The sequence below is a fragment of the Salarias fasciatus genome, chromosome 3 (assembly GCF_902148845.1).
Source record: "Salarias fasciatus chromosome 3, fSalaFa1.1, whole genome shotgun sequence".
NCBI lineage: Eukaryota > Metazoa > Chordata > Actinopteri > Blenniiformes > Blenniidae > Salarias > Salarias fasciatus.
Genome location: NC_043747.1, coordinates 12,362,226 through 12,383,919, shown reverse-complemented (window position 1 = coordinate 12,383,919; position 21,694 = coordinate 12,362,226). Strand labels below are relative to the sequence as shown.

Below are 21,694 nucleotides of genomic sequence, written 5' to 3'. Positions count from 1 at the left end.
TTGTTAACATCAAACGTAAATTGATGGAAGTGGAAAAACCATTGGTCGCTTTTAGTTAAGACATTAGTCTAAGACAGTTTGGGAAAAAGAAAATACAGAGTGTCTGATTTATCCGGAGTCTAAGAACCCTCCTGCCGTTTTTGACCTTGACCTAGGAATTGCTGCCAGACCTCTAACACAGAAAGGCTGCTTCAGTCTCATAAAAGTGCTAGCACCTTAGAATTATGATTGTGTTAGAACCCGTACCTACATCTAGAGTACATGTAAGTCACAGACCATGTAGGTGTGAAGCTAAGCTTGTTCACATACCAGATTACAAACTTGACCTGATGTCACTGTCAGAGCTGAAATGAAGGATCATCACTGTGATTGATTTTTCATTTCAAAACCCTAATTGTTTGTGAAACTAATTATAATTTGGTAATTGTGTAGCTACACTGTGGATGTTGTGTTATCATTGTTGGGTTTTGACAACTGGTTGGAATTTCATCATCTCTTACTTGTATGAACCAGTTTCTCTCCAGATTGTAATTCGACCTCAGAGACACATTGAGTATTGATCAGTAAAAGACCGACCGAGTCTTTGGTTGTACAGTTGTCATAAACAAGGCGCAGTTTCTTTAATAAGTCTGATTTTCGTGTTGTTCGACTATCGGGGTCACGGTACCCTGGAAGGTCAAAAGCAATTGCTGACTTTCTCATCTTGATTTGCGGGCAGAGTGTTGTCTGGGACTCCAGTGACAGAAGATGAAGATGGTTACACCTGAGTGCTATTAAGACGTGGAACCTTGGTCGCAAATCCTGATGATTCCGCACTATGTCCATTAAAGTATGCTTTACAGAGATGGAGTAAGAAAGAAGTGAGAGTTTTGCAGGAGACACTGTGTAAAAGCATTTGTTATAGAATAAGGCCATGTGTATACACACTTGCTCTGTTTTTTTTTATAGCTGCCAACAAACAAAATTACATTTTCCACTGAGGATCTGGGTGCAAACCCTATTATTATGCTTTCCAGTCCAATCATACCACAATTGTTATGCCGTCCTTGCCCATCTTTGCGAACCTTTTATTTGAATCCATATTGTGCATTTCGAAGGCTATTGTGCACTCTCCTGCAAGTCGGTCCGGTGCAGCGGCCTTTGTCAGCTTGCTGTGTTCACATGTATTTGCGCACACGTAGGTAAGTTCCAATCACGGCTCTGTGAAAGCCACGGTTTTACTGTCATTTTCCGTACGCTGGCACTCGCTAACTACCCCCGACCGTCATGTGGCTGCCTCACCCCAGGAGACCTCCACTTTTAGATTTTGAAAGGTTGCCCGCTGAGTCTAACCCAAACATATTCTCCCGCTCAGCCAAGAGACACAGTGCAAGGTCATCTGATTGTGTGCGTTTGTTTTCGTGCTGCACCCCCGAAGTGCGTCTGAGTGCATGAAAACACAGAGGTGCACACAGGTCAGAGAGAGTCCCTCCCCTCCTGAATACCGCTGCTGCTTTTGTGATTGGACACGCATCGCGTTCGCATCACTCCCCAACCGCCATCCATGTTGCTCATGCAGATGGAGCGGCCATCAATAACGTCAACGCGGCGCCAGTGAGCTTCTCGCTTTGCGGGCCCCCAATTCACATCATTAAATCCCCCCGTGTTTGCAGATTTGTACTCCCACAGCCTTTAATGACTTAATTAGAATTAGTCAGCATCTAGTGAAATTAAACCGGTACATCCTAAATGGCCTTTTTTTGCAAGTAGCACAGTATGTAAGTCCACACCGAAGTCTATTACACAAGAAATCCATTAGATTCTAGTAAGGCTTTATGCAGTACTGCTGCAAATACCATGTCTTACTTTTTTTCCTTTTGAACATGAAAAGGCTAATCTCAAATATATAAACGAGTACACTTAGAGGTTGGTGCCTGTGCAGGCAAAGAAGAAGAATAAAATGCACATCAGGAAAAGTGAGCAGAAGAAAACCAGTTCCTTGAAATTCAGTAGATATTTAGATTGAGGTTGATATAAGCCAAGTTGAAAGCCCGGACACCTCGGGAGGGCTGTGATTTGTCAAACCTGAGAACATTTGCTTCGACAAAAGAGGCAAGTATTGCTCTCTTTGTCCGGAGACATACCCCATGAGGATGTTTGCCCAGACCAATCAGACTTTCATCAAGCCTCGTTCGGTACAAGACTGAGTGAGAAACCCCACAGCCAGCCAGCAGCTCTCTGCACTTCTTCAATACTTTACTCGGCAGGGCGACTCTTCCCCACAGCTTGGAAAAACAAAATGCCTAATTATACACGATTATCTCTGAGCATTTTGTGATAACTCGGACTCTGGAAAGACAGAAGAAGAAAGGAGTGCTGGCATGTAGGAGGGATTTTGTGTGTAATCTTGACCATAGTGCTTCAGAATACTTCCAGTAATCCTTGAGAGTGCTCACAGCTGTGACCATTGTCTTGTTTTTTTGTTTTTGTTTTGGGTGACAGTCAAATTTGCATTAAAAAAAAACCCCTGTAAGATTGTGCTATTTAAACTTTTTATTCACTAACCTTGTGGAAACATTTATTTTTTTGTTATCTTTTCCTCTTTTGAACTGAAAAGTGAGGTCTGGAGTATCCCAGCATGCATTAGCAAGTTTGTTCTTGCTCGCTAATCGATCACTCTAAAGCCAGGTCGCAGAGGTCCTGACAGGAGGAGCTCTCTTACATTCCAGCCAGCGTTTTCTGAAAGCTGCACGAAAACACAAAAGGCGCCTACAAAGCAATCAGCCACACTGACCCATGACCTTTATGTCAACGATGTTTGGACGATTATTTACCTTTTAAACACCAGGTGAATGCGACGGTCTGATTCAACAAAAGAATGGACTGTGGTCGAACCGCAACGGCCACGTCTGGTGAAACTGGAGCGTTTGCTTTGGTTTGCCCTGCATTCTTCATGTATTTAATGCTGTCTCCGAGCAATTCAGGGGGTAAATCTTCTACTTTCTTGTTCTGCTTTTGAGCGAGGTCTTCCAGCCAAGTCAAATTCAACCTCGCCGTGGTTCCAGAATGTTTAAGAATAGGATGAAAATAGATTCACACAGAATGGATGGTGCATTCAGTGATAGTAACATATTATGCACTGGGAATAAAGTGAGCATGAGACCAACACTGTGAAAAAGATGGCCCAATTAGTAACGGTTTTAAAGAAGATATGAACAACTGCTATTTCTGCTTTGACCTCTGAGGGTCACAGTGTTTTTGCAAACTAAATGGGCGTAACACGACACCTGGACCCAGAACCGAAGATCTAAGAGCTGCAAATGAAGGCGAAGTATTCTTTTTATAAGATCAGTTCATTCGTCTCAAGATGGTTAAAAAAAAATAAAAAATTCAGCCTCGAATTGAATTTGTGAAAAAGTGCATAAAAATGTGATTTTTTTTTAATAATATACTTATATAAATAGTTTGGATTCATTCAAAACCTTTGCTCACTGTATTGCCGTCAGACTCAAAGATGTGTAGGCCTTCACATAGGGATTACAAAAGAATATTTCTCTGTATTGGTGCCGCTCAATCAATAGCCTCTTGCAAGATGACACACCACAATAGATTGCTGAATTGATTATTTGTTCACACTTTCACTTTGGTATCTGCACACTGCGAGGATGAGGACATTCCACACAATGATGGACCAAAGGTGTCTGGAAGAAAAGACATCTGAAGGCCTTTTTTATCGAGGCTTATCTCAGAAAAGAAATTCTGTGTCATTTTGAAAATGCACTTAATAGTTAGATTGTGCAGCTGAAGTGTTTTTCGTGAGATTCTCTCTCCCATAGCGGCGCTGTTATTTGCATCAGATGGGTGTCAGTATGTTAGCAGCTGTGCAGCCTCAAAATCTACAGCTTCTGAAAGAAAACCCGAGTTGTAGTTATTGCTTCATGTAGATTATATTTAGTGCTTTGCCAGTTCATCACACACATGAGAATTGAAGCCGCCACATTAGTTTCCTCCTCATTAGCAAATGTCTTTATCAGCCAGAGTGTTTTGGATTTTGAATGTATTTGCTGCCTTTGATTATTCCTTTAGTTTTACTGTGTGACTCACTGTAATTCCTTGACATATGGTAGAAGTCAGAAGCACAGGGATTAAAGAAAAACTGCCAGAAATGACAAAGTCAATAAAGTGTTCTGCTTCTGGAACACTGTTGGTGGGACTTACACACGGACATGTGATAGCAGGGGGGGGGGGGGGGGGGGCGGGGGCTCAGTCACAGCTGGTGTGAATTAGGGGCAAGAAAAAAAAAAAATCACTGTTATTTCTAAAAACACAACAAAGGACAACAATGACGTAACCTTGAAGTGTTTGTATTGATATTTATAATACATCCATGTGGTCAGGCCACTGCTAGCTTCTCCACTTCCTGTGTTTTGATTAGATTTCTGTTGAGGCGACTGCTCTTTCCTTTAAGTGTTCTTGTTTCAGAGATTGATCTGGTACATGCTACAAGCTTCTGTGTGTAAGGAGTAATCTGATTACACATTCTGTGCACAATGCAGGAGAAAACACTCGTAACACTCAACCTCCGAATGAAGAAACATTGCTGCCTCCCCCTCACATCATCACAGGTTTGGTCCGGTCCTTCGCTCAACCAGGATTTCCTCTTTGGCCAACCCAAGTGCAAGAATTTTTGAGCACCAAATTTACATGAAAAGAGTGAACCGGTATGTTAAATTTAAGATGACGACAACAACAAAAACTAAACTGCGTAAAGACGCAAAAACCATTAGCTTGTAATTTGTAGGTTGCATTATGATTCCCATCTTATTTAAGGTCCCATCCAACACAACCAAGTGTTATCTGCATACAGTGAGCACGGAGTGACACATTATTGATTGAAATTGCTGGTGTTTGCCTTCCCCTTCTGTGTCTCCATGCTTCAGATTAGTCAATAATCCTTCTAATGTAAACTCCTTCCCACCAAGCTTTCATTTGTATGTATGAGTTGTGCGTTTATTCCCTTCTGACGGACACATATGCATTTCTAAACACACATGCCTTCTGTTCAAAACCACTGGATCTTTCTCTATTTTTTTTTTTTTTTTTGTCCGCCTCCCATCACTCTCTTACACTGGCCCTAATTGAGCCGTGAGCGGAGTCCAGGTGGAACCCATTTGAATTCCCTGCGGTCGTGACCGCTGTGGTTGCTCGTGACACAGCCATACCTCTCATTTCCAGACCATTTACAACATATTCTCGCCATCGGTAACACTCGCGCTTCAGTCATTACGCCACCGAGGCACACCATTGCAATTTGTGGTCAACAACACTAACACAGACGCTCCGGACCAGATGGAAGGCAGAATTAACATTGTAATCAAGTCTGGATTGAGCGCACGCTGCGTGATACATAATGGAGTTGTTGAAAATGTGCATCACATTTGTCTGGGCGAGAGATGCTATGCCATTCATGTTTTAAGATTTCATTATATTCCCTGCACTTGGCTCGGCTTTAGGTAATGATATTGAAATGCATGCGCCATTGGGATCAGTGTTATTGACATTGGAATTTGCTGTACCCCCGATTCAGAGGCTGAGCTGAAATTGCTGTTGCTCTGTGTGTGTGTCTGTGGGACACACTACCACACAACCTATACCACCGCTACCACCACCACTGCTCCCACCCCCATCGCAAATTTGGCAGAGAATGAAGTGTCTATTGGAGAATTATGCAAATGTGGTAACAGGGAGGCCGAATGGCAACTGAGATCTGAGAAAGTCAAAATACAAATAAAAAGAAAGTAAATTGGGATTTTCTTTGGAGCAGATGCCCTCCAAACGAGGCCTCGGCTGAGTTCACACTGCGGTGCAATATGACACCAGTAATTAGAAACAAGACATGTTTCGGCGTTGCAGAAGGGTGTGGCGCGTATTGTGTTTCTCCGCAAGCCTTATGGCTCATAGTCGGAGTGCTTCATGTGGCGTCTAACGCTCCTTTGGCCATACGTTGGCTTTTCTTAAAACTCTGAAGTGGTTTGGAGTGTCATTTTGACAACAGATTAGAGGTAATTCAGTTTATTTTTTTTTCTCCCTTGCAAAGAGCAGCTTAGTTACTGAAAACATGTCTGTTGTTGTTCATCGGCAGGGCATTTTCTCAGTCGTATTGGTCAAGAGGTAAAGCAGATGCTGATGGGCTTGTCTCAATATGGTAAATGGACCTCACATTCCACATTCACACACCAGTGGTGACACTACTGGGATCGTCTTTACGATCGGTGCTTTGCTCAAGGACAGTTTGACACGTGAACAGGTGTTGCTGCGGGTCGAACTCTTCGGAGGATAAATGGCGATGCGGGAATGGGAAACGCAAACGTTGAGCGTCCACAGTATGGGACAAGGAATCTTTTCGAATTGAAAACAATTCATTTTGGTTTGTATTGAAGATTGACACATATTCACTAGAAATACTGTCTATTGTTGAACTGAATGAGCCAAATTTTACAAGTGGAGAGCTGAATCTTCGAAATTTAATCCAGAAAATCATGGACACGATTTCCAGAGTGGACCGATTGTTTTTCTGCCTTGGAAGTTGTGGCTTACTTCTTGCTGTCAGTGTTGATTTCATTTCATTTGTCACAGAAACTCTTGCCACACTCTTTCGCCTATTTTTTAGGCAGTGAGTCAATTTTCTGCCATTTTCCAAATAAGACTCAAATCATTGCCAACCAGACTGCACGCTTTCCTAAAATGCAGATGACCAACATGTTGACCTGACATTAAATACCGCAGATGACTGCTGACGGATGCCTCTCCGTGTGTTCTGCTACTGGGAACAAGCTGTTCGTGCTAATTGACACTGAAACACGTCTGAGACGAAAGAAATAATCAGTTTTCCAATTATTTGCCATTGTTTGCGGGGGGGTGCTATTGAGTTGCTGCTCTTAGCCATGCTGGATGGATTTTTCTGCATGTATCGCATAAAAATACAGACAAATTGTTAACCCGACAAATCTGGCATGAAGCTTTTAAAATCATGCATTTTTAAAATTCCCTTGCATTTGAAACTATGAACATTTGTGGGCAATGCACCTTTAGTCTCATGTAAAATTCATATATTGTTGCTGTATAGCCAACATGGCTTAAAAGAAAAAAAAAAAAAATCACATGAAGACGGCAAAAAACTGCAAGATGAGTTCACGCTCCTTACGTGATGGGCGTTAAACCCGTAACCCCCCACCGATGCTATCAATCTGTATCTCTGGAAATAGCTCCTGTCAGCATAACACAACGGCAATATATTGATGCTGCCGTCTACAAAGAAATCCATACATTCCCTGAGGATGCACGGGGGGTTTAACTTTAAGGTCGTTATGATTCGCCCTCTGTTTCATTCAGCAAATTGTGAGGTTATATTTTTGCCATGAGCGGTATCCAGTTTAGTCCCCCGTGGTCGTATAATGTGCGAGCTTTTAGCTCGCGTCCAAAATCAATCCTGGCCACATAATGACTCGCAGGTTTTTTTTTTTGGGGAGGGCACAGCATGCCAATTGTGCCCGGTAGGTGATTAATGGCCAACAGGTAGGGTTGTCATGGTAACTGTATACCTGAGCCAGTATGGCAACGGCGGCTGAAGTGAAGACTGTACATCGGGGCCTGGGAGTAATTATAGCTGGGTAATGCACAATTTCTGGTTTCATTTACATCATTATCTGTGTTTTATTTTGCTATTATTTGCAATTTTCCTCTCCCTCTGTCGGCCCTCTCATCCTCTTATCCTCCATCCTTTTTTGCTTCCGTCCAGCCCTTTCTCATTCCTGTCCAGCCTATCGCCTCTCCTCCTTCCTTTTTTTCTTTCTTTTTTCTTCCCCGAGATCCATTTGTGCTGCATTAGGCATGATATGCTCGCAAAGAGCGGAAGGATAGAAAGAAGGAAGACGTAGAAAATGGATAGTGTCTGAGCTTTGCATTATAATAGAGAACTGTCTCAAGGCAGATTTATCCTGCCTTTAAATGATGCATCCTTCTGCATTTATTCAGCCCACTGTATGTGTGCTGTGGCCTGTGCGAGCTTTTATTGCTTCCCCTTGGGGGAATGCAACCCGGCCCTATTGTATGTCTGCGTGCTGTTAAATATTTGTGACGCTAATTTGCTGTATATTTATTTTTTTCTGCTTTGCACCTTGATTTCCTTCATCGTGTGTGCAAGTAATGTCCTCTAATGGATTGTGTTGCCATTGTCTTCCGGTTGGGAAGTGTTTTGTGTGTCAGGAGGAGTTACACCGCCTTTGTGTGCACGGAGGGGCGGAGGTACGCTCCCATTATTTAACCCAGGCCATCAGTCACACTCAACAAGCCTATCATATAGGACCATTCAGAGACCGTGCGGGCTAAAGTTAGCGCTATTATCTGCCTGTCACTGGCTAGCTGCGTCGGGGTCCCTTGTGGAAAACCAATTGTGTGAGCCAACGCTTTGCTGCCTTGCGTTGCCGAGCTCTGGGGATGCGCACCGTGCCTTTAAAGAGCACCCTCCGTTTACCGTACACCTTTTTTAGTTTGAATTAGAAAAATACGATGATGACATTTCAGCTGTTTTTAGTCAAATGAAAATTGACCGCTCAATTTTAAGCCATCAGAAAGGTTCGGAAGCCCAACCGAGTGGAAAAAAAAATCATCTTTAACTCTAGAAGGAAAAGATGATCTCGGTTTTAATCATCTCAGCTCATCTCCTAAGATTTCCGAGTGAGTGCTCATCAATCATACAGTATGCAGACAGTGCGCTTGATTAATATTCATTTTATATGAGACACTTCATTTGCATGAGCATACTGTCTGTCTCATAAAAATTACCCTCCCTCCCTGCTGGCGTGATAAGCATCTGGACATGAAACAGTCGAAAATCTGAGACGTGGTACTTAACCCGGCAACACAATCCCTCTTCATTACACAGTGTTACATGGGAGGGCTTCAAGCAGGCGTGACTAGTAACATCATACTTAGTACGCCCCCATCAGATAACGCCGAGGATCAAGTTTCACTTTGTTGCGGCAGCATTGTATGGAACGCTCCAGGATTAATGAAAATCATCTTTGGTTTCCTCAGGTCAGGAAGTGACAGATGGAGAAATGCCTGCGGGTGGTGGTGTGCATCAGCGCGATGGCCACCTCGCTATTTATGTAACCGCGATGAGAGTGCTCCATGGGAAGAAATCCATAACCAACATCCAAAATATTTCAAGTAAATCTCTTTAGTTGCTGCCAGGGTAAAGTTAATCCCAAGAGTCATCTGAAGAGATTTGATTTGCATATAGAACATTTTCAGAACGTATTCAGTTCATTTGAATTGTCATGTCTAATGCTTTTTTTTTCTTCCGTTTTTAATAAAATCTGAATTTGAAGTGCACTTTCTAACCATTAAGAAACAGTTTTTTTTTCTTTTTTTCGTATTTCCCAAAACCATTACTTAGAATGGAAAATAATCGTCCGTAAAGGAGGAACTTATTAGTCGCAGTAATTATCATGCATAAGTATCATAATTATAATTAAAAGTGCTTTGAGATGGATGTGTTGTAATTTGAGGTGAATTCAATTGAATTTTCTTTAAAAAAATCCTTGTTCTATTTGACCGAGACATTTAATTTACTTTTAGGCTCCGTTTCAAAAGAAAGGAAGTGAAAGCAGAAAACCTTTGTTTGCTTGGTTGTAAGAGTGGTCCGACGTTTCCTTGTATTTTATTTATTTTCCTTCACATATTTTCTTGGTTGAATTCCCCCAAAAAAATCTATTTACTTACTCATTTTCTGGAGCAGCAGTGCTAACTCTGGAGTACTAAGGTCTGTCATTACATAATAAATTCCCATACATTCTTTTATGGATTGAAAGCTAAGTGCATTCAAATTCATGCATTCTGTTTTTTTGCATACTCGGTTACATTTTAAAAGATAAATACATACTGCGCTTGAATTTGAGCAGCAGCTATTGACGCTCTTCAGCAATCCCATTGAATGCAAACAACTGGTTGTGTCGTCAAATATGTAAAGTACATGCAAAAATCATGTAAAACAACTGGCATGGTGTATTTGACTCAAGGCAAATCTGTCTCACACTCTGGAGGGACAGAAAGGGGGGAAGACGGAGACAATTTATGGCACGATGCCTGACCGGGCTTATATAAAATATATGGAATGGCCTCCAACTATTTTCCATGAGAGAAATTACACAGTAGTGGTGACAGGTGCTGCAGCAAATGCCAAGGCATCAGTATATTACAGTACGGTGGGATTTATTTGAGTTCTCCACTCTTGCCGTACCGAAGTGAGTCTTCTCTCCTTTTTTCACATCAGGTGTTGTGCCGTTGACGAGGCAGTAACGCAGCATGCATAATTACAGCATAACACATTTGAGTCTCACCCAGTTGGAGGGAGCATGGCGGCATTATCGATGTCAGGATTGTATGAGGTTGCCGGCGAAGCCGATTTACTTCTGCTGTCGCTGTTGACACAGAAAAATGTTGTTTTTATTTGTGTTTCCGTGGCGTTGTGAGCCACTGCGCACCGTTTCAATTCAATAAAAGAAAATATGTAATTTCTTCAAATTGCGGATTGAGGTTCGCTTTTTTTTTCCACACTCGTCGCGTTCGGCTGTCACATGACTGCGAGACAACTTCTCCTCCCAAACCCGCCGCTGCTCTTACTGTCGATCTCACCCTCCTCTTCCGTCAGATCAAAAAGTCAGTTAATTAAAGCTGTCAGGTCTCATCTTGGCCCCCTTGGCACTCGCACTGTTGCTAAAATGAGATAAACAACGTCGCTGATTAGGAGAAGTTGTTCTGTGGCGGCAAAGCGAGGCGCTGATGAAGAAGTCTCCTTGATGTGGCGGGGAACAGACACGGCAGTTGTTGTTGCTTGGTCTGCTAAATGTTGGCCAGCTTATCTAAGGGAGTTATTCTAAATCCCCCTCAGAACAAGTACCCTTGAAACGTCAGCACCATAATGTATCATAAGGCTCCTTCTGGAATACAAGACGAGTTGGCAATGCCAGACTGCCGCCCTGTTTTTTTTGTTGTTTTTTTTTTTTTTTATTTTCTTCCATTTAACTACGGTCCAAGCCTTCTTCATAAATATGCATTTTATGATGTGTTCTTTTGGCGGTTCATAGCAGTCCCCCTACCTTAAACCACACTTATTTGAAGGCAAATTAACATTATTTTTTTTATTTATTTTTTTTAATTTTCTGCTTGATCAGATGACCTCAACTTAACGCACATTTCCATTGCTCCTCTCTCCATTTCATTTGTATGTTTTGTGTCAGTTTGGGTGCGCACTTTCTTCTTCAAATCAGAAGCCACGTGTCAACAGTTGTGCTGTGGGATCTCGCCATCGGTTTATTTTCTTTAAGCGACAACCCCGTGCCTCCCGTTTTTGCTCCGCAGCTCTGCTCCCACTTGAGAAATTGTTCTTACGCTATAAACTTCAGGTCCAATTTGCCGCATGGACAGTGTATTTGAATGTGATTATTCCTGGAATAATGTATTTTTTTTTTTTTTTTTTTTGTGTCAAGGGAGAGTCACAGCGTCTGATTCGACGTCGTATTTAATTTGGCTCTCCTGCGGCTGTCAGAGCGTTTTATTAAAAGCGCTGTTTACTCATAAGGATACGGCTTTGATCAAATACACTCTTTCAGAGTGCTATTTCAATGTCTTAAAAGGCCCGCAGTCATTTATATAAATGGAAGGAATGAAATCAACAGCACGGTTGATGGTGGTTAAGAGGAGTTGTTCAAGGCCTGGTTTTGTTCACTCGTGGACGTCTGCCAAGATTTTACTGATGAGCACACTGACTTCTAACCTTTTAATATTGCCCAAATGGTCTTCTTAGGCAGAGGCTCTCGATAGGCTTTCTGTCCTTCTGTTAAGTCCATTAATATCTGCTCCACAAAAAAAAAAAAAAAAATCTGATTACTCTAATCTTGGATTTTTCATTCGGGATTAAGCACTAGACGCTGAGATAGGGAAATGTCAACGTTCGCAAAGAACACGGCATCACACTGTCAGCAGGAGAGCGGCGCGGTGAAGGATGGGGCAAAACTGACCAAAGTAAAGAGGTTTATTTTTAATGCATTGTTTGCATAACATGTCAGTCATCTTCCCAAGTGCCGTGTCCTTTGACGCGGCGCTCCGGTTCTGACCTTTTACCAACAGATTTTCCGACCATCGCACCAACAATAGAATCGGAGCAGTATTAAACCGAGCTGCCTAATGTGGGACAATAATGCTTGTGTAGAGGATAGCGCACTCTTTGGCTTGTATCATTTTACAGAGATTATTTTTGCGGCTGCAGATCATGGCTGATAGTGGATAATAGAAGGGTTTGGATGTCCTAATCATTAAAGCTGACTTAACCTTAATATCGTGATATGGGGTTTTATGGAGGATAATCTTATGAATCTCATCGGAGATATAGATTGTTGATTCACCCCCTAAGAGTGATTTCAGCATTCATACATCGCCGTATAATGTGGAGCTGGACACATTTTCCTCTTTCTCTTTATTTATTTTTTTTTTCCAGATTGATACATCCTCGATGTTGCTCTAACAGCAGTTTGACCTTTTTTTTTTAACCTTAAATTTTCTTTTGATTTCTTTTCTAATCTGTGACATTCATTTTTCCTTGTCCAGTTCTGAACCACAGGTACCCTTCTGACAAACTGTTAGATGTTGTATGTATCAGTTTCCAAATGTCTTTTAATTTCCCGGATTTCCAGAAAATACGAACGGCTGGCTCTATATTTCACCTCAGTGACATTTAAAGGTTGTGTTAGGACTTCTCCCACTCAAACGTTGCTGGGCGAGGCAGAACCTGTCAGAACAGTTTTCAGTTATTTTATTACAAGACAATAAAAACACAACATTCTGACACAAAATCCCACAGATTTTCACTGAAATCCCAAACCATTCTGCCATAGGGAACCATTAGAAACCACATGTAGAAAGTGAAGTATGCTATATTTCTTCTACATTGTAAGTAGGGACTTTCCAGTCGAATATATTTGGTGCAAACCGGAGAATAGAGGCGAGCGCTGACAGAGCCAACTAATCAATCCCTTTGTCTGGGCAGCTCAGTACGACTGAAGGTCTGGGAGTCAAAGTCCACATTCTCCTGACTTTTGAGGAGGTTGATGATATCGCTGGCTCAAAAAGCCCCTCGGTGAGTTCACCATCCGCTGCTTTGTTGACTCAAAAGTTTCAGAGCGAAGCCTGGCTGCACAGTAGTTGTCTCTCATGCCGCAGTTCAACATCCACAGGTGCAAAAGCTCAAACTGTCAGGCTTCATCTCGTGCCTGCAAGAAAGAAAAAAAAAACACCACTGCGCTTTTTTGTGTCAATTATCATCAGGGACGGCAAGGAAACGCGTCGGGCCTGAATCGCATATGTAACTGCTCAATACGAAGACATAGCCGTCCTCTGAAGCCCCGAGCAGCATGTGCTTCATCGCGTTCTTCTTGTCTCTCTGTGGGTGTGATTTTGTTGGTAAGGTGGGGGAGTTAACACTTCGATGAGCAAACAACAACAGAATATCCAGAAATACATTTTGCGGTTCGCGCCGTCTCGGCATTTGGCTGATCACACCCGGTATGAGTTCGCCTGACTGGAGATTGAGCAACTTGCACTGTGTCAGTTGATGACAACTTGAAGCACACAGTGCCATAAGGAGCGTGCATACGGATGATGAAGCCATAGTGCGTCCGTCTGTTGTTTCTCTCACTGGGAGAGACAACACTCTCATTGTTCCTGTAAAAAACGAAGAATCAGTGACTTCTCCAGCGTATACAGATCCCAAATCCGGCTCGCTCATTGTCTTCTCGTCAGCTGACTTGCTTCTCTTCTTCCTCGTTGACAGGTACCGCAAAGCAGTTGGAAACAGAGGAAACAGAACTTGCCGTCTTGTGGGAAGAAGTGGCGCAGCGGCGGGAGCTGTGCCATAAAGGAAGCACCCAGTCGGGGCCTTTGGCAGCAAAAGACTGAACTCATCTGGGACCCTCGGCAGCGGGCGGTAAGAGGAGGAGGCCATGTGGACCGCACGCCTGCTAGTTCTCGCCAGCCTCTTCGCACCAGCCGCACTGGGTGAGTTTAGATCAATGTAACAAGTGTTTTTTTTGCTCATGTGGCGCTCGTGCTTTCATGGTTTCAAGCCATGTCTGGATTTTGTCTGTACTGAATCTTGTCTGGCAGCTGTGATGAAAGCCTCCGACTTCATCTTATTTTCACCGTCTAGCTCCTCTTGCTAATTATCTGATTTTTTACTTCTTTAACTCCCTGGAACTTGTTTTTTTTCTACACTTTCCTTTGTTTGCTTCAGCCGATTCTCACTTTTTCTGCCTATTTTTAGATCTCTCCTGTTTCTTAGCTTTGTACCTTGCTTTCCTGGTGAAACCAAATGACTGACAAGGAGTCACGGTTATAGCTTTGTCTGTATGGCCTATGTTTTAGACTGAAAACTGCATGAAGAGGGTAAAAATGACATATTTCATGCATTGAGATCGTGACATTATTCACAAGGTCTTTCTATTCCTATTATCTCTCTCAAACCCCTCTCTTGGCCTTGTGTGAATTGTTTCACAGGAAAAATAAATCAGGTCATTTGAATTCAGATTAGTCAGCGGCGGTTTGTGTATGTCGGTGCGGGTCAGGTTTAGCTATAGAGCATGTTTGGAATGGAGCAATGGCCCATAAAAATGTTAATTTGATATGGCTAAAACCATTAATAGGATATTTAAAGCTAATTGAATTGTTGAAGCCTACCGCAACATCTAATAAAGCACATTAGTTTTTCCTTAACGCTAAGGAAAGAGGTAAAGGGTCAGCATGCATCACTCACTTTATCTGAGGGTTAGGGATTAGCCGCAGTAGCACTGATCAGCAGAAACAGGCACTAAGCCACACTTTGAGGGGTTATAGCGTTTTGTCGTTCCAATAAAAAAAAAAGGGCTCTTTTGCTGAAATTTCTTACTAGAAACACTGGCTTGCCCTCCTCCTCTGAGAAATGTGGGACGAGCGCAGTGTTGTCAGTTTGCTGGAGAGATTTGTAAATGGCTGCTGGAAGGTCCTCTGGGAAGCGGCGCTAATGTTGGCAGGCTAGGCTCACTAGCCTCGGTTTTCCTTGCGGGCCCCGGTTAGCGTCGCTTTCTAACATTCCACTGATTGCGTTCCTAGAAAATCTGGCCGCGCAAGAGCTTGTCGCAAGCATTTAGCTGTGCGCAAGAACCAAATTTCAGTGTTGGCTAAGCTAAGTGTGCATGCTGAATGAGCCCGCGCAAACATCTTGACAGGGTGAAAACTAACGCTGTAGTTAGATGAAGTAGGCTTAAAAACTGTGCTCGCACATGACGTCTCAGAATCGTCGAGTTCAGAATCTGTGAGTTAATGATATCAGGGCTTAAACTGATGACGATGTGAGGAAAGTGTTAAAAATCATAGAAGCCAGTTAAAGAAAGAACTACGGTTTATATTCTGGAGCTGCACAAAAGCGAACACATGCATGCATAAGCAGCCATATTCAAAACAGATATCCAGTGTGTGGTCAGTGTTGTTGGTCTACTTGACCTTTGATTTGATTAGCAGTGACTGTAAAGTGCTGTCTAAAATAGATACGTCAATCAGGTAATGCGACGCCCTGTGTGTGAACCTGACTTCTCTTAAGATGCTGCTGTAAGCATTTTCATTTTCTTGAAGAAACATGCACGACTTCTCACCTGTGATCTGTCCACCAGCGCCAATAGAACAAATCTGTTTACCTGCCTCAATCGGAAAGACACATATTAACGTTCCACCCTCCAGAGATCTCGCAACTGCCAGATAACCAATTTCAGCCCATAAAAATGGTTTTAAAGGAGTCTAATATCGAAGGAATACGAGCAAAGCGTGTCGGCTGAAGACATCCTGACACTTAGTTTATTTGAAGGGTGCAGAGGTGTGTTTTCACACGTTATAGCTCAACCACATATCCACTGCACTTCATTGTGTTTCACTTTTTCCAAGCAGGGCCCGGTTTCTTTGGATTAGGAACTACATTTTCTTGCTCTCCGGGCTGCTGCCGTGATTAGTCTGTGTCAGTATGATACGAACGGGTCGGAATAAAACATCCATCATTTGCAAGATCTGCTTGAAACATTTTGTTAAATGGTCAGCTGCAGTCCATGCACGATCGGCCACAAATGGGCTGAAACATACCAAAAACACCTTGATAGTCGCCTCGATCAATCACTCTGCTTCTCCCAGAACGAATCACTCATTGATTCTGTTGAGGTATTTGACATTAAACGGACAAATTATTGAGTTACAAAGGGGTTTTTTTTTTTCTAATAACTGAATGACATTAAGTAAATAATTTGGCGTCTTTATCAAGAGAGGCCATGTTGCAGCGATCCATCACTTCATGCCGTAAGAAGCCGTAGCCAGATGTTGCCAGTGAGCCGTTCTGCAGCTGGGGAAGCTTCAGAGGGAACATTCACCACAATGTCATCGTGCACATTTCACCCTGAGAGCGTTGGAAATGTGCACTCAGGGGAATGCTGGCCTACTTTGATATCTATAGTCCCCCCTTTTTCCTGTATGCCGTCGCGCGCACACACGCACGCGCCGCCGTTGTCTCGCAGAGGAGCGAACACCGTTTCCATTGACACACGCCAAGTTTCCCATGTAAACACACCTATAGAAAAAAACGCGTGCCGATCCACATTCCCTCAAAGCTGTGAAGCTGAACAGCATCCTGTCCTCCCTTGTCTTTATTTGCGTGTCGGCACTTCCCCAGCTGTCTGTGTGACATGTTACAGTTTGCACGAAATGAGGAATGTTTCAGGACACGCGTCACAGTGAAATAATTGTCATAATAGAAAAAAAAAAAAAAATCAGGGATTGAAAGCAGCTGAAGGAGCGACGGGGATGTGTGGCTGTGTGTAGGAGGAGTTTTGTTTGTGTGTGTGTGTGTGTCTTCATGAGATCCTTTTCTGTAGCTACAAAGTCTTGCAAGATTAATAAAAAGTTCCATCACGGATGCTGTCACTGGGTCGAAAAATAAGTAAACACATCCTTGTCATTGTTTCGAGACGGAGAAAAACAATGGAAAAGAAATGCCCCCAACACTCCGGCCATGCCTGAGCGGCACATTAATCATGCGTCTCTGTGCATGTAAAATGCTACGGGAAGGATTTTTTATATTCATTCCACTTAATACCACCCCGTGGAATCGGAGCCCAGGCCGCTATAATGGATGATGGCTCAGAAACAATTCAGGAGACAAAAGCGTGAAGACTGACACACATTTTTCATGGTCACATACAAGTGCATGCATCATGCCTGGTAGCAGATAGCATCCTGCCATGGCGCCGGCGGCTGGGGGGGAAGGGGAGGGGCTGGTAGCGAGGCAGATGTGTGCCTGACACATCTGCCTCGGCTTATGTGTGCATTAGTGGGATTTTGTTGCTCAAAGAACAATGTCAAGTAAGTGGCAGCAAAGCAAAAGAGTTTAAAAAAAAAAAAAAAGAAAAGATGATCCCGTGTTGTCCATCTCGCCCGTTCGTCCTCCTGCAGGGCTCACGCCGAGTTGACTCTTGGCCAGAAACGCCCGGCTTGCTAATGCTGAGGTGTCAGCATGAATACGCTAAGGTTAGTTTTATCTAACCAAACAAGGGCATTAAATTTGAACGTCACTCTCGCTGCTCCCGTACCCGATCCACTTAATTAATCTCCTCGTGGCGGGGCACCGTCTCCATCCGCCAAGGCATCCCTGGATTTGCCTAATTTGCTTAATTAATTAAACAAATGATTTATTTGAGCTCATATTTCAAAGCGGTGGAAAGTTCTTTGTGGAGTCTCATTGAGGCGTGTATTATTTTGTTGAGACTGCGAGATGCCTCTCGAAGCAGTGGAAAATAAGTGGGCCTCGGAGTGGCTGAATGTCAATCATTCATTTGCGGCGGCATTATGCAGGCGGGCAGACGCCGCACTTCTGGGCAGGGGCAAATTATATATGCATCACAACAAGGCGACGTTAGGTTAAGAAAAGAGTTTTTCGGCGGCGTCTGTGTTTTTCCAGGTGAAGTTAAGGAGATGATTGCAGTGGCATTGTTCCACATTGGTGAAGGCAAACAGAAGACGAGTTTAATGGCTGTAAATTTTCACAGAAACATCTTCAGTGATCAAATAGGAAGGCTTTTCAAGAACAGCGAGTACAGCGTGAGTGGAGCTCTCTCATAAGGCCAGATCCTGAGTTATTCCTCATTTTGGATGAGAAAGTGCTACTATAAGGCATGATTCAAATGAAACTGAACGTGCTAACAAAGTAAATATAACCATATACCTACATTTTTCAAAGCTCGTCCTTACTTCAGTGCTTATTTCTATGGCAGAGCGTTTGCACATTTTTTTGTTTCTTTTGAACAGTAATATCTGTGCTTAAAGAGGAAATTAATTCATCTTCTGCCTCCCCAAACATCAAAGCTGGCTTTAACCTAAAGGGATGGGACAGTAACCCAGAGAGGAGGAAATGCCTCGTGTAGCCCTCATTTCATTTCATGTAAGACTTACAAAAAGATGAAAACATGTCAGAGTCTTTCCTAAATGGAACAGACAAGTTCCCTTGACTGGGCCACGGTAATAATGTGTGCTATGAATGGGATGTGTGTGTGTGTGTGTGTGTGTGTGTGTGTGGATGGAGGATGGAGCAGATTCATTGCAGCAACACATTTACTGTCATAGTTATTTATTTTTTTATTGCTATTTCCAAGGTTTACCCCAGTAAATCTGTTCTCGGTGTGAGATTAAATTGTTGAATATGACGAACAGTGAAAGTGCTTACTGCTGGCAGGATGTGGGACGCACGACTCTCAGGATCAGGACTTCTAGATTCTTAATGCTGTACGTCTAGAAATTTCCTGAACGACCGTGAAGCGGAGAAATAGAGTTGGGATCAACACACCGGTCATTACGGTGGAACCCGGGGCCAGTTTGACGTTCCAATCAAAGATTTTCCGTTAACATTAAGTTTTCAGCGCCGTTATTAACGCACAGCAAACTGGACTCACTGCCAGATAATGAGATTTGAGGTTGAATATAATTTAAATGATTGGATGGTTTAAGAGAAAAGTAGAAAATGATAAATATATCACTGATGTAGCCTTTTTTTCCCTTAACTTTTTGCATTGAAAACATGTCAAAATCTGTGCTTTTGTTAGTTTTACTTTAAGAAACTGAACCTTTATGTGATTTCCATATGTTCTCTGCTTTTACCTAAGTAGGGAACATGTGTACCTTTGGCACCTCTGAGGGGATCTAATGTTTTTGACATGATTTCTTTAACTGAATCACAAACCAAAGCGGATAACGAATTGTGAACGAAGACAGGGGATCATCAAAGCCCTCGCAATGAATTCAGTCATGTGACTCCTGACGAGAACGCGAATACCCGACGCCGACGTCCGCAGTCATAACTACTGGAACGCAGACAAGTTATTTCACTGGAAACCGCAAATGTCAGCCTCGGGGTGGAGGCGGTAGTCTTTATTATTCATCCTGTGAGGGTCGGCGAAAGTCTGCAGGATTTCACCGCAGTCGACTCCGGCTGTTAAAGCGTTTCAGCGCGGGTCAAGGTGCCAGATTGGCCACCGTACCCCGTCCCTCGAGCCGCATCGGGAGCAGTCTGGACGAAAACTTGTATTTTCAGCCTCATTGTGTATTTATTTTGTTAGTCGGTTGTGCAGGAGGGCATGCCTCATTCACACCGGATGAAGCATGTTCATGAGTGTGGGTTTGAAAATACATACGAACGGGCTCAAAGAGGATCTTGGAATGTAGATTTCGGCGGATTAAATGTCTGCGTGACGCCGCAAAAGTACCAGTTGCCCTCTGTTTGGTACTTTCTTAGCACTTTACTTTGAAATGTAGCCTAAATATGAAGCGTTTTGAAGTGTAATTGCTTTACTGTGGATGGCCGGAGTTAAAAGCCACATATTTTAATCAAGTCACAGATAAATTCATTTTCGGAAAAAGGTGTAGTTTGGATAATTTTGTTACTCGACTTCTCCATAAAAGTTTGATAGCTCTAAAAATGGTTTTCATGATATTCCTAAAAATGCCCCGGGTTTAATTCTTTAACAGATTTTTTTTTCCTTTTTTTCTTTTTCGGTTCTCTATTTCCTCGGAATGGATTATGCTTTTCCCATAAGCCACACAAGGCTCCCTGAAAATAGATAATAGCGTTGCAGTTTGGGGGGGGAAAAAAAAGAAGAAAAAAGTCAACTTCTTTCTCATACCTACCCTAAGGGTGGCCTCCACAGCTGTCATTTGGATGCCAGCTTATTTCATAGCTCCATCCTGAATTCTAATTTCTCCGTTTCTTCCATCAGTTGTAGCTGGTTTCACATTGTTAAGGCATTGTTAAAATCGAAAATTTGCGGAAATAAACAAATCGCCTGTTGAAAATTGGAATTCTTCTTTCAGCCCTTCCGTCCACGTTGTATATTTTCTTCGGCATTTGGCATGGCGCTCAAACATCCCCCTCTCCTTTTATGCTCTTCTGTAATGAGTGAAAAATCAATACTGGCTTGATATGGGGGAATAAAAAAAATGCCCTTTGCTGCCCAGAGCATCCGTAGCGGCCGCTTGACATTGCCAAATTGCTGTCAGAACTTGCAACCCAAGAGGAATGACTGACAGTAACGCTAAGAATGGCAGGGTGGGGTTAAATACCTCTGCATGTTTTATAGGTGTCCGGACCGGGACCTGTGTATATCTTCTAAATAAATGAATTAGACTCCAGCCTCACTCAGCCCGGCAGCGCAGGCATAATTTGGTAAGCGCTGAATGATGCCATTTAAAGTGGACTTGCAGCTGGCTGAATGGTGTTTAATGAGGACAGATATTGACAGCAAGGTCAAGTGGCAGTGGATGTTAGTTTACATTAGGCTGCATAATGTGCGCGTGCGTACCGTGCATGCATACATTTGCAGTGTCCTGAAGGCTGCAGAGAGAAAGCCAGAGAGAGAGAGAGAGAGAGAGAGAGAGACAGAACTGCTAAGTAACCCCACGGACCGGCTCACAGTGCAAAAATCGGTGGGCGTGCAATACCACAGGGTTTCCCACACTGGAGCAGCAGGGGTCAGGCAGTAATTTGGGGTGTGGGCGGAATGTGAGGAGCAGGAAGGGCAAACAGAAGCCATGCAGAGGGGCAACGCAGCGACCTGCACTTTACTCAATTTGTGAAATTAATTATCCCCCCCCCACCCCCCCACCGCTCTATTCTCAGCAATACTTTGAGGCCTATAGAAGCAGGCTTACGCTTCCCGTCCTTCGCCTGGAAAATAAACAAACACATACATGCGTGGATCCGTGCACATGCGACACATTTGCATCGCGTTGACGCGGGGAAATGCTGTGACAGGCTGAGCAGATGATTACACATCGCAGCGTTACACACTAAAGCGCCGCATACACAATTCTATCAGCGAGCAGGGAGCAGCCCCTCTCTTCAAAGCAGTGTTTCCACCATGAAGCCTCCGCCATCATGGGTTCGGGTGCCTTTGTGAGTGAAACATGTTGTGACCGTCCTTCCCAGCCACCCACATAATGAATTGCTGGTGCCGCAGCACATGATTTAGCACGCCGGAGGGCTAAACTATATACATTTTCCTAATTGCTTTCATTAAAATCTCTCCTTTCAAAGCTCGTG

General features: G+C 43.2%; 1 protein-coding gene across 16 annotated transcripts in view; it reads left to right on the top strand.

The window, feature by feature from the left end:
* The first annotated feature begins 13,881 nt into the window (after positions 1-13,881).
* The window catches only part of LOC115385933 (adhesion G protein-coupled receptor L3), a 157,468-nt gene continuing 149,655 nt past the window's right edge, over positions 13,882-21,694 (top strand). For all 16 annotated transcript variants that reach the window (XM_030088036.1, XM_030088034.1, XM_030088035.1 and 13 more), the window contains exon 1: positions 13,882-14,094. In XM_030088036.1, the coding sequence (XP_029943896.1) occupies positions 14,040-14,094 (55 nt within the window). In that variant the 5' untranslated portion in view covers positions 13,882-14,039. The remainder of the gene's footprint in view (positions 14,095-21,694) is intronic.